The sequence below is a fragment of the Eschrichtius robustus genome, chromosome X, assembly GCF_028021215.1.
Source record: "Eschrichtius robustus isolate mEscRob2 chromosome X, mEscRob2.pri, whole genome shotgun sequence".
In the NCBI taxonomy this organism is placed as follows: Eukaryota; Metazoa; Chordata; class Mammalia; order Artiodactyla; family Eschrichtiidae; genus Eschrichtius; species Eschrichtius robustus.
The window spans coordinates 34,479,170-34,492,773 of record NC_090845.1 but is presented as its reverse complement, the minus strand read 5'-3'; the positions used below and the strand labels follow the sequence as shown (position 1 = coordinate 34,492,773).

At 48.8% G+C, this 13,604-nt stretch overlaps 1 protein-coding gene across 1 annotated transcript; it reads left to right on the top strand.

Moving 5' to 3' along the window:
- The first annotated feature begins 6,789 nt into the window (after nucleotides 1-6,789).
- Nucleotides 6,790-12,054, top strand: LOC137756276 (RNA-binding protein with serine-rich domain 1-like). Its single transcript, XM_068532597.1, is given in 3 exon segments — nucleotides 6,790-6,864; nucleotides 11,207-11,993; nucleotides 11,996-12,054. Coding segments are annotated over 3 exon segments (921 nt in total).
- Nucleotides 12,055-13,604: the final 1,550 nt, after the last annotated feature.

Below are 13,604 nucleotides of genomic sequence, written 5' to 3'. Positions count from 1 at the left end.
AATTTGTCAGGGCTGCCAGAGAGTCCAGGACGATGTTTCGTCACTATGGCCTGGGCTGGATTTGGGTCATCGACTTGGTTCCCACATTAGTTACCTAATGTTCTAGAGTGTAACCACTGTGCATATTTATATCAGGGTATGTATCTTGGACAATTACGATGTCCGAAAATTTCAGGCCTCTGCTTTCAGAGTGTTCAGTGATATATATTACAAGATACATGACAGGCTCTGAGCAGGACGGCAGGAGAACTGGTTTTCCAGGAACTATCTCAGTGGTGTCTGTCAGGTGCCATCACACGCTGGGAAGCAGATCGTCCATTGCGGATGAAATGCTTTATGACACCGTGACTGTAAATCACACCATCTCGAAGGCAAACGTGCAGTTCCCCAGGGGGCCCTGCAGAGCAGCGCTCCAGCCCTTGCTGACTCGGGAGGGACTGCACTGCCTGCCTCAGTGTCGTCCCGGCTTCCCCCGGGGGGTCCAGGGGCAGGAGCCGGGCCAGTCAGAGCGGGCAGGTAGGCGCCTCCCAGGGACCCCACCGAGTGCACGGGGCGGGGCTCCTCCTGGCTGCCTGTTTCCATATCCAGCCCAGTCTCTCCGTTGTACTAATGTCGAGGGGCTCCTGTTTGCCTCAGAAGTGCCCCCTGTTAGACCCCAGCAGCGATGCTTCAGGGCTCCTCCTCTTTGCACTGTCGCGTCCCCTCCCAAGTTACACATGGCCCTGGTGGCCCGCGCTCCTCCTGTCCGCCTCATTCACACCTTCAGGGGCTGTGCAGGTTCCACCCCCCGGGACAGGTCCACCACGGCCCTGAGGGGTCGCCCTCATCCTCTGCGACCTGCTCGCACCGGGTCTGGACCCGTCCCTGCGGTGAGTCTGGACGTGCTCATCCTCGGCCTGGTCTCCCCTCCGGCCAAGCACAGCGACTGGGGGAGGCTCGTCCCCTTTGCTCTGCTCGCGCTCCCTGTTCGCTCCCACAGCCGCACCGAGGACGAGCGGCCGCCCCTCCTGGCAACTCGCCTTTCCCTTGGCGTAGATTCTCCTCTAACCTGTTCACACCCTGGCCAGTTACGGAGCGCGGCGACTCTCCTCTTTCCCCTTTCACACGCCCCGTCTGCGCGCTCCACGGTGACGACGCTGCGAGGAGGACGGCCCTCTGCTCGCCAGCATCCGCTTTGCGCTTCCCCCACTGCACCGACCATGCCTTCCTCTGCCCTGTTCACGTCAGCAGCCCAGGAACCACGCTGCAGGCTGCTGCGCGCACACTGGTTATGTCCCGCTCACGTCCTGTGCAGGGTAACCACCGCGCTGCTGCGGCGGGGCTCCTCCTCGTGGCCCCGCTCACATAACCCCGCCACGGTACATCACTGGACTCATGGTTTGCCCTGAGCTCGCGGAGCCCCTCACCTTCCACCTCGGTACGAAGGGTGCGAGGATTCTCCCGTTTCGTCTGTTCACGTCCCCATGGAGGAAGGGAGGAACTCCCCCTCTTTGCCCTTCTCACCTCCCACGTCAGTCCCATCTGTGCACGGACAGACCAGGGATCACCCTCTTTCCCCGTTCGCTTCTCTAGTCCAGTTGTCCCACTGCACCGAGCGTGCGGGGCTCTTTCTATTTGCCTTGTTCACGTCCCTGCCCACGTACATCATGGTACTCATGGGTGGTACCTCATCCTCTTTTGTTGTGTTCACATCCTCTGGCCACTGATGCTATTACAGTTATGGTGCAGGGCTACTCTTCTTTGCACAGAATACCCTGGTCAGTTATGCCAGTGACACCAGCATATGGCTGAGGCAGGGCTCCATCTCTCTGCCCCATGTGAATACCCTGCTCAGTGACATCAGTACACTGATGCTGCCAGAATGCATCACATCCCCTGATCACATCCCCGGTCCAACTATCCTTCTACACTCATGGTGGGGGGTTGCTCTACTGCCCCGTTAATATTCTTGGCCAAGTCATACCACTGGTTACTGCTCAGGGCTCTTCCTCTATGCCCTGATCACATCTCTGTGCCCTGGGCCCTGTTCCCCCTCTCCTCTAGTGAGAGACGGTGCTGGGTCCTTCCCTTTGCCGAGTTCACATCACCTGTACACTTGCAACACTCTCTGGTGCTGCAGGCCCTATTCACTTGGCCCCAATCACATACCCTGTCCATTTACAACGCTGCACTAACGCAGCGATCCAGAGCTCCCCCTCGTGGCCCCGTTAGCATGCCCTGCGCTGTATTTTGTACCGGTGACAGAGGGAGGTTAATTCTCCTTGTGCCCTTCACACCCCTTGTCATTTATACCCACACTGATGATGCTGGGCTCCTTTTCTTTGCCATGATCCTGTTCCCTGTTCAGAGTCACCACCACATTGATGGTATGAGCATGTGTCTCACTTCCCGTACACCTCTTCCATCCGGGAACTGATGGCGTGGGTGTCCCCCTTGCCGTACCCACAGTGTTTGGGGCTTCTCATCTCTGCGCCTTTCAGAAAGCTCCTCAAGCTACACTACTGCACTGATTGACTGGGGATGGTGCAGGGGTCCTACTGACTGGCCTGGTCACTTCTCCTCCTGCCCAGCTGCACTAGCTCTCTAAAGGTTCAGGGAAGCACCTCTTTGCAGCTTCACATCACCTGTCCGGTTACATCACTGCATCTGGTTTAGGGCTTCCCCTCTTTACCCCACTCACTTACATGCCTTGTCTAGAGACCCACTGCATTTATGGGACAGTACTCCTACTATTTGCCACATTCATATCCTCCGTCCAGCTGCTCTAATGAACTGATGATGGAAGCCCCTTTTCCTTTCCCCTTTTTACATCCCCTGGCCAAGTACATCACTTTAGTGATGGGGGGGGGGCTCGTCTTCACTGCCTTGCTCATATGGACTGTTCAATTTCTCTTTGCCTTGTTCACAATCTGCCATTAATGTACTGATGGTGCACGGGTCCTCCTCGTTAGCCTGGTCAAGTAGCCTTCCTAGTTACTCCCCCGGACTGAAAGGATGGGCCTTCTCTTTCCCCGTCCACATCGTTTGTCCATTTCTGGCCTTCTACTCCTGGGACAGGGCTCCTCCCCTCTGCCTTGTTCACATCCCCTCTCCCTTACAACACTGTGCACATTGGACAGAGCTCCTTTCTTTGCTCTGTTCACATACTCTAATTACACCAGCGCACTGATTGTGCAAGATCCATTTTTTCCCAATCACATGTTCTACCAAGATGCCCCAGGGCACTGATAGCACATGACTCCTCCTCTTTGTAATGTTCATATGTATTCCCTTCTTTCTTACTCCACTGCACCCATAGTGCAGGTATCCTCATTCATATTCACTGCCAGGATAAACCAATGTATTGATGGACGGCCAGTCATCCTCCTGGCCCTGTGCACACTGTGTCATAACTCCACTACACTGATGGTGAAGGGTTCTTCTTTGCCCCCTTCACATTGCCCAACCAGTTCCTCCACTCCAGTGATACACTGGGCTTCCTCTATGCCCTACAAAGAAATGACCAGGTGCACTCTGCATGTCATTAATAACCTCAATAATGGTAAAAAAAAAAAAAAAAAAAAAGGGGGGGGGTGCCTTGATGGACAGAACGACTGCACTGAGATGGAGATCATCTAGAGTTAGGTGTAATCTATACCCTAATTTGTCTGCCTTTAGCTATGGCCAGACAGGGCTATTAATAGGACAGATGGTAGGAACCACGACGTCAGCTTTAAAAAGATCTGAAGTAATGGGCCTCTGTCCAGCCGGACCTTGTTGTAACTTATCCTGAGACATACTGACAATCTTAATGGGAGGTGGAACGTCCACAGGTTCCCACCAAGCAAGTCCCACAGCAAGTGCTACCGATTTTGGCTTGCTCCACTTTAAGAGATTTCCCAAAATGGTGTCCATGCCTATGACTAGATGGACCAGAGACAGAGGGGCAACTAGCCCTGGGAATTTAGTTAATTTGATAGATCCGATCATAACATCGAGCAGGACCTATATGCCCTGAATGGGGCGACATAATACGCCCTGGATTTTAACTGAGTTACCACAGTTTTTGAAAAGGGAGGAGTTACCCAGAATAACTGTGACCTGTGCCCCAGTATCTAAAAGGGCCAGGAAAAGTTGGTTACTTTGTGGGATCCAATGGACCATGAGAGTAGTTTATGTGTGATTATCCCCAGGCAGTGGGACAAGCTTCAGGGAGTTGCCGTCATCCTAGAGGAGGTGGTTAGGTGACTGCTACTGTCGAAGGGCAGGGCAGGGCATGGGGCATTAGGGCCCCTAGAACTAGGAACTGACAGTGCCTCCCTCTGGCTGTGTGGGACTTCCCCTATCCAACAAAGGGAACTCCCTCCTGTATGAGTTCCAAAGATATCTAGCAGGTTTTTTAATCGTTGGATTTCATAGATGGATTAGCCCCAATTTTTTTCATGAGGGGTGCCCCTGTCTCCAAGTTGCTAACAGATAGGTTTGTCGGGATGATAGTTGAGAGCCTCAAGGTGTCTCAGCAGAAGCTGACTGTGGATTAGGAAAAGGTCCTAAATTAAGAGATGCCTCCTTTCTTAGAAAAGGGAACCCACCTACACTGTTGGTGGGCATGTACATTGCTGTAGCCACTGTGGAAAACAGTAGGGAGGTTCCTCAAGAAACTGAAAATACAGTTGCCATATGATCCAGCCATCCCACTCCTGGGCATATAACCAGACAAAACTATAATTCGAAAAGACACATGCACCCCTATGTTCACAGCAGCGCTATTCACAGTAGCCAAGACATGGAAGCAACCTAAATGTCCATCAACAGATGAATGGATAAAGCAGATGTGGTACATATATACAATGGAATATTACTCAGCCATAAAAAAGAATGAAAGAATGCCATTTGCAGGAACATGGATGGACCTAGAGATTATCACACTAAGTGAAGTCAGAAACAGAGACAAATACCATATGATATCACTTATACGTGGAATCTGAAATATAACACAAATGAACCTATCTATGAAACAAAACCAGACAAACAGAGAACAGACTTGTGGTTGCCAAGGGGGGAAGAGGTGTGGGAGAGGGATGAAGTGGGAGTTTGGGATTAGCAGATGCAAACTGTTATATATAGAATGGATAAACAAGGTCCTACTGTGTAGCATAGGGAACTATATTCAATATCCTGTGATAAACCACAATGGAAAAGAATATGAAAAAAAGAATGTCTATATGTGTATAATTGAGTCACTTTGCTGTACAGCAGAAATTGACACAACATTGTAAATCAACTATACTTCAATTAAAAAACCATAATGGAAAAGAATATGAAAAAGAATGTAAACATATGTATAACTGAATCACTTTGCTGTATAGCAGAAAGTAATACAATACTGGAAATCAACTATACTTCAATAAAATAAATTTTAAAAAAAGAGAAATGCCTCCTTTCCAGAGTTTGAGTTTTTGAAATGGCTGCCCAGCTATGAGGTCTTGGTGAACTACCATTACCCACTGATCCCCAAGGAGAGATTTATCTGGGGGTCCCTGAGGGAGACAGTCAGGAAGTAGAGGTCGCCCCCCAGAGGGAGAAAACACCTAGAGGGTCAAGCCAGTGCTGGCTCTGATAAACTAAAACCTGTTAATTGTTGGGTGAGTTGTTCTCAAGTGAACTGGGATAGCTATTCCCTCTAGCGTCTCCTGGACTGTGTGGGCTGAGCCATAAGAGGAACAAAGGCAGGTTTATAACTTGGTGGGAGGGAGGGGAGGGGCCTTGGAAAAGTTCCTTGGACTGTGGGTCAAGGAGGGCAGACTCTGGGTTTGAAATGGCTTTATGATCTGCAGGGTCAGCGTTTTCTACAAAATAATAAACCGGCCCAACCATGCCAATTTTGTGTAATAATGTTTTGGCCTCCTGTACTATTTGCCATTTATCACTGGCCTTAGCAGTGATTGTGGCTATGCTAGGATAAGCCCATTCCCAGGCCATAAAAATCCACTGTAATAATAGAAGGGGCTTGCTCCACATAGCGATTTTCTAGGGGCTCTTCTGATCTGGCTGATCAGTGGCACTTTCATCTGTTTGACAGGTGTGCTGAGTACAGGTGCGAGTCTAGCCAGAGTGGACAGGGAGGAGTCCAACCCTATGTAAAAACTCATCTCAGAGAACTTGAGGATCCCTGAGTACAGTATGTATTTAGGGGTCTCAGACTATTCCCACTGACTGCCTCATTTCTAAGACCATGAGCCCGAGTGTGGAGCCTAGAGTAAAGACCCTTACAAACCAGTATGTGCCCTTTTCCTGAACGCTCTGTACAAAGGCCCTTAAGATGGTTTGTATTTCTAGCCTTATGAAACTTCAACTGTCCATCTCAATTTCTTGTTCACTCCCAACAGTTTTTACCAGTTGGGTGTTTACCAGAAATACCTGCAGCAGTGGTTTGGTGTCGGCCTCCCGTTCTAAGGCATCCCAGTTGACCTCCACAGTGTTGGGGTCCGCCTGCAAGAGGGCAATTGTGGCACTGCCTGATCTGTTCCTATGCTTTGTTTCTAAAATCAGTTCTTGGAGTGCTGATACGCTGCGGCGCTGAGAGCACTCCAGAGTGTTCTCGTGGCATTTCACAAGTATTAATCAAATCGAGCACATCAGCAGGAGTTTCTGGAGGTGCCAGGACAAGATGTTCCATATGCTTCTGTGTTTTTTCATTCACTATTGTGCCAAAGGCCTCTAAGGATACAAACTCTTAGAATCCACAGGGTCCGGGGACAAAGTACAATAACAGCAAGGCAGACAATAGCAGAGGAGTTTGGGACCGACATGGCAATGTTTGCAGGGAGCCATGGTCTCAGGGGAAAGAGCGGACCACATCACTGGTCACCAGGTCCTTTCAGTGTAAGGATATCTAGTTAGGCAGTTCCCTGCTATCCACAGAGACAGGCCCGTGGGGCTCACACGTATGAGGAAGGGAGTTGGTTTTAGTTGAGTAGCCTCTACGGCCTTCTGCACTAGTGAAGGTTTGGTGGATCAGACTCACTTGTACCAGGAGAGCGGTAACCACTTCTTATTCCTTTGGGAGGACTTCCACATAGTACGATAGCTAATTACCCTAGACTCTCCTAGGGACCACGCCCAGATTAGCTGCATCATAAAGACTTAAGGGAACCCTCCTACACTGTTGGTGGGAATGTAAGTTGGTGCAGCCACTAGAGAAAACAGAATAGAGCTTCCTCAAAACACTAAAAATAGAGTAGCCATATGATCCAGCAATCGCACTCCTGTGCATATATTCGTACAAAACTATAATTCAAAAAGATACATGCACCCCCTATGTTCATAGCAGCACTATTCACAATTGCCAAAACATGGAAACAACCTAAATGTCCATTGACAGAGGAATGGATAAAGAAGATGTGGTACATATATACAATGGAATACTACTCAGCCATAAAAAAGAATGAAATAATGCCATTTGCAGCAACATGGACGCAACTAGAGATTATCATACTAAATGATGTAAGTCAGAAAGAGGAAGACAAATACCACATGATATCACTTATATGTGAATCTAAAATATAACACAAATGAACTTATCTATGAAACAGAAACTGACTCATAGACATAGAGAACAGATTTGTGGTTGCCAAGGGGGAGGGGGGAGGGGGGAGGGGGACGGATGGATTGGGAGGCTGGGATTAGCAGATGCAAACTATTATATACAGAATGGATAAACAACAAGGTCCTACTGTACAGCACAGGGAACTATATTCAATATCCTGGGATAAACCATAATGGAAAAGAATATATAAAAAAAGAATGCTTATACGTATATAACTGAATCACTTTGCTGTACAGCGGAAATTAACACAACATTGTAAATCAACTATACTTCAATAAAAAAACAAATAAATAAAAAATTTTTAAAAAGACTTAAGGAACCAACTGGAGACCACTCTGCCCAGACCACAGCACTCTGAGCTAGGCAGCTGCTCGGGGAGGACTCAGCTTTTTGGGCTCTGCTACAACATAGATTGGAGAACCACAGCAAGACCAGACAAACACAACACAATGCAATGGCCACTGAAGCACAAGCTGGCCAACAGCCACCAGTGCCTTCCCACATAGTATCTGCTGTCTAATGAATTCAGTTAGTAAACCCAGAGGCCATGTCATCCCTGTCACCACTACCCTGCTCTCTGCACCGACCATTTTAAAATACACTCAAGATTTGTTTTAATCGCATTTGGTAAGGTATGGACATGAAGACACCTGCCTTTCAAAGAAGAGTTGATTACAAAGGGTTGCTCAGTGGACAGGAGGCCCAACATGCCACACAGGGCCACATGAGGTCACGTGCAGGGAGAAGCAGAGAGAGAGAAAGAGGAACTGGGGCTTTTACCACTACAGTAGTGAGAAGTAGCTCTACTGGGCTACTGGGCCAGAAGCAAAACAGGCTGAAGCTTGTTGTTGAAGGTTTGTAATAAGATTCCTTCATGCTCACGAAAACGCTGGGATGGTGGAGATGTAAACAACCTTGGGCCACTGGCACAGCCCAATGATTCCAAGATGTCAAATCATCAATCAGAGAATACCAAAAATAGTTATTAAGTAAGTTATCACAGCCTGCTACCCATGAACCTCCTGCTGAGTAAGCCCCTGGGCTGCACGCTCCTACCAGCCACACATTTCCTATCAGGACCCCCCCGCCAGCTCCTCTGTACTCTCCACCCTTACACCTCTTGCTGACTGTTCCCCCAGGCTGGCTGAATCCTTCACTTACACAGTCTTACATGATCCTCCCCTAGAATGGCTATTTCACCCATGCACCTCCCATCCACTCCTCCCATAGACTAGATGCTCCACCTTTCCATGCACCTCCCTTCTGTGTCTTTCCCTTGGGTTGATGTTCCGTCCACTGCTTAGGTCCTACCAAGTCTTCCCCATTGCAATACTCCTTCCTCCCTTGCACTTCCTCTCAGGCCTTAGCCAAGGGTATCTACACCCTTCACTCAAGAACGTCTTGGAGGGTCATCTCCTAGGTTGGCTACATCGCCCGCTACTACACTTACTGTTGCATACTTCACCAGGCTGCTTTCCCTCTACTCACTCATAGCCTAGAAGTCCTCCTGGAGGCTAGATGCTCCCTCCACTCATGCATAGCTTTCTAGGTCCTAACACAGGACGGATATTTCCATCGCTCATGAAACTCCTGCCAAATCTTCCTCTAGGCTGGTTTCTCCCTCTTCCCATTTACCTTCTAATCCATCAGCCTACAGAATGGCTGCACCTTCCACACACGCACCATCCTCCGATAGCTCCCCTAGAGTGGCTGCAGCCTCCACTCAGGAACTTCCTGGTGAGTCCTCACCTAGGCTGCCTGCTTCGAGCTCCCATGCACCTCCTGCTAGATTCTCAACTAGGCTTACTACATCTCCTCTGCCAAGACCTTTATTCACATAAAAAGTTAGTGATTTTTAAATGTTAACAGATAATTAATTTTCTTTAAAAACATTTGTGTAGGACTAGCAAACCCATCTGCAGTCCAAATTAGATATGTAAGCTGCCACTTTGAAACCGGTCAGAATGGCCATTGTCAAAAAATCTACAAGTGATAGATGCTGGAGAAGGTGTGGATAAAAGGGAAACCTCCTACACTGTTGGTGGGAATGTAAACTGGTACAACCATTATGGAGAACAGAAAACTGAATATAGAACTACCATATGATCCAGCAATCCCACTCCTGGGAAAATTTCCAGAGAAATCCATAATTCAAAAAGAAACATGCACCTCAATGTTCATTGCAGCGTTATTTACAATAGCCAAGAGATGGAAGCAACCTAAATGTCCATCGACACAGGAGTGGATAAAGATGTGGTACACATATACAATGGAATATTACCCAGCCATAAAAAAGAATGAAATAATGCCATTTGTAGCAACATGGATGGACCTAGAGATTGTCATACTGAGTGAAGTAAGTCAGAGAAAGACAAATATATGATATTGCGTCTATGTGGAATCTAAAACAAAATGGTACAAATGAACTTATTTACAAAACAGAAATAGAGTCATAGATGTAAAAAACAATCCTATGGTTAGCAGCAGAGAAAGGTGGGGGAGAAACTGGGAGATGGTATTGACATATATACACTACTATATATAAAGTAGATAACTAATAAGAACCTACTGTATAGCACAGGGAACTCTATTCAATACTCTGTAATGACCTATATGGGAATAGAATCTAAAAAAGAGTGGATATGTGTATATGTATAACTGACTCACTTTGCTGTACATCTGAAACTCATACAACACTGTAAGTCAACTATACCCCCCAAAAAAATTATTTAAAAAAGATAATAAGGACCTACTGAATAGCACAGGGAACTCGACTCAATACTCTGTAATGACCTATATGGGAAAAGAATCTAAAAAAAAAAGTGGATATATGTATATGTATAACTGATTCACTCTGCTGTACCCCTGAAACTAACACAACATTGTAAATCAACTATATTCCAATAAAAAAAAAAATAAAGAGTCATAGCCACATGACTGCAGGACCTGTCAGACTCGGGGACCAGGGGAGCCTGGGCCTTCAAAACACCTCTCTTCTCAGAGGTTGCCTTCAGTGGGAGGCCAGCCAGGGTCCCAGGCCTCGTGTTCATGCCAACAGCAAAGCGACGCTACTCTCCAAGACCTTTCCAGGCTCGACTCGCGGGCTCGCGTCGTCCCCCACGGGATGCTTTCCCGTGTGCTGACCCGTGTCTGGTGTCTGACCCCGGCCTGCCCTGACACTGCTTTTGACCACAGACCTGGTTCGGCAGCCACACCCTCCCCAGCCTCTGTCCCTACTCACTCCGGTTTTAGTTTCCCCACTCCCAGCAGGGCACTCACTGGTCGCCACTGGTGTTCTCTCTGCAGGGCTCACGTTAGAATAAATCCTTCTTCACCATCCCCCTTCCCACCTCTTCAAAATGCACAAAAAGCCTAAACTTGGGTGCCTCATGCTTTCCCAGGGGCAGTGGTTCTCACCCTCTGCCTGCCTTCCTCCCCTGCGTGGACGATTCCCGGTCCCGTGTAGGAGGGGATTTGGCAGGGGGCGCAGTTAGACTGATGACGTGCTGGCCGGGGCCGGGGGAGGGGGGCATGTCTCCTGTGAAAGCCACAGGCACAGCTGAAGCACGATTCTTACAGGGATGGGGGTATAGCTCTGCCTGATTCTCCCATGTCCAGGTGACTCTGCAGAAGGTTTGCCAGCACGAGGTCAGTAAAGCTCAACCTCCAAACTCGGATCGTGGCAGGGATAAAACTCGAAAGAGGCGCAGCGCTTCCAGTGGTAGCAGCAGCACCAGGTCGCGGTCCAGCTCTGCCTCCAGCTCGGGCTCCAGCGCCAGCACGGGCTCCAGCAGCGGCTCCAGCTCATCTTCAGCATCGAGCCGCTCAGGAAGTTCCAGCACATCCCGCAGCTCCAGCTCCAGCAGCTCCTCTGGCTCTCCGAGTCCTTCTCGGCGCAGGCATGACAACAGGCGGCGTTCCCGCTCCAAATCCAAACCACCCAAAAGAGATGAAAAGGAAAGGAAAAGGCGGAGCCCTTCCCCTAAACCCACCAAAGTGCACATTGGACGGCTCACCAGGAATGTGACCAAGGATCATATCATGGAGATATTCTCCACCTATGGGAAAATTAAAATGATTGACATGCCTGTAGAAAGGATGCACCCCCATCTGTCTAAAGGCTACGCATATGTGGAGTTTGAGAATCCAGATGAGGCCGAGAAGGCGCTGAAGCACATGGACCGAGGACAAATCGATGGCCAGGAGATCACTGCCACTGCTGTGCTGGCCCCCTGGCCTCGGCCACCCCCCAGGCGATTCAGCCCTCCCAGGAGAGTGCCGCCACCGCCTCCCATGTGGCGCAGGTCACCCCCACGGATGAGAAGGTCGCGTTCCCCTCGGCGCGGTCCTCCGTACGCCGGCGCCACAGGAGCCGCTCCAGCTCCAGCTCCTCCCGATAAGCAGGGCCACCGAAGCTCTGCCCTGTGACTTGTATCCCATCCAACTCACTTTTGTCACTTTCCTAGCAGAAGGAGGATCGGTAGGAAAGAAATCCCTCACTCAGGGGCAGGCTTCGAAGGTGAAGGCAGTTAATTGCTACATTTCCCCTGGCGGCAGAGTTCCGGCTGCAGGAGTGTTGTTGGTTTGGGGTCGTGCTTATAAAGATGCCCTCCAGTTTTCTGGCTAGAAAGCTTCCACATTTCTAGTTCCTAAGAGTCAGTTTAGTGGCAAAGCCAGCAGGGATGAGCAGGGGGCTCCAGGCAGTGGTACAGCCCCAGCCTGGGAGCATGTTTTCCCATTTCACAGATGCCGTGGGGCCCATCTGGTGGGCTGGTCGTGCCCTAACCTGTTGGCCTGCAGGGTCCCACAGGAAAGGGTGTGCTTTTACGCAGCTGCCATTCCTGTTAGCCTGGCCCTGCTCCCCTGCTCGAGTCCTCTTCTGACCTCTAGGGCCAAATACCCAAAATGGTTCTTTTCACATGTACTCATGTGCGTGCACACACACAGACACACAAACCCACAAACCCACATCTCCCTTTCTCTCTGAAACTGGTAAGCTGAGAGCCAGCTCTGTCGGGTCATCACAGAACCCCCCGTTGTGTTGGTATTCATGGTGGTTGTGCAGGTTACCTTGGCAACGTGTACATTGCTTTTTTGGCTTTTATTGTACAGTCAGTACTATACATTTTCTGTTTTGAGTTTTGTAACTCTGTAGCATTTTAGATAATATTGTGTTTGTACTTTGTTGTGTAGAGAAAAGAATTGTGTTGAATAAACCTAGGATTAGAGTGCAGCTCAAAAAAAAAAAAAAAATTGGGGAAGAGGGAGATTATCTCCTGTGATTACAGCACACTGCTATACATTCCATTTGTTAGACTCCAAATCCCATACTTATAATCTCTATACCCCCAACTCCTGGAAATAGGCAGCTTTCAAAGGATACAGGTCCAGAACCAGGAACAGCTGGGCGGAGCCACTGTAGTGTCCCTGTAACAATTCTCTAACGCTGCAGCTAAGGCAGAAAGAGATAGTGTCTCTGCAAAGGACAATTCTAACCGTTTGGAAGCAGTTCTTGCTGGCAGCAGCCCTCGTAGAAAGTAGAAGAACTACACATCAAGGCTGGATTTTTTTTTTCAGCTGGCGAGGTCACTAACACTCAAGGTTTTTCCTTCCCTAACATAGGAGCAAGTGAATACTCAGGCGCTGAATAAAGGGACACAGGATTCCATACAGGACTGAAAAGAACTGAGGTGGGGTAGTGAACTCAACTCATGTGATGCCATGGCTCCACCCACCTGTTGACATGCCAAATGAAATTGTACATCCCAATGAGACAGGAAGACAAGAGCACAGCCATTTTGGAAAAGGACCAGGGAACAACCTTGGGCAAAACACGCCTTGTAAGCTAAAGAACAAAGGCCCTGGGGACCTGAGTCCCAGAGACAAAAACCAGGCTGGCAACAAGAAAAAAATTAACTTTATCTCTGTTACACTAAGGAGTATAGCTAGTTGCCACAAGACAAGAAGCTCAACTATAAATTTTAACCTTATCTGTTCCTGTATTTTCTTGCAGAAA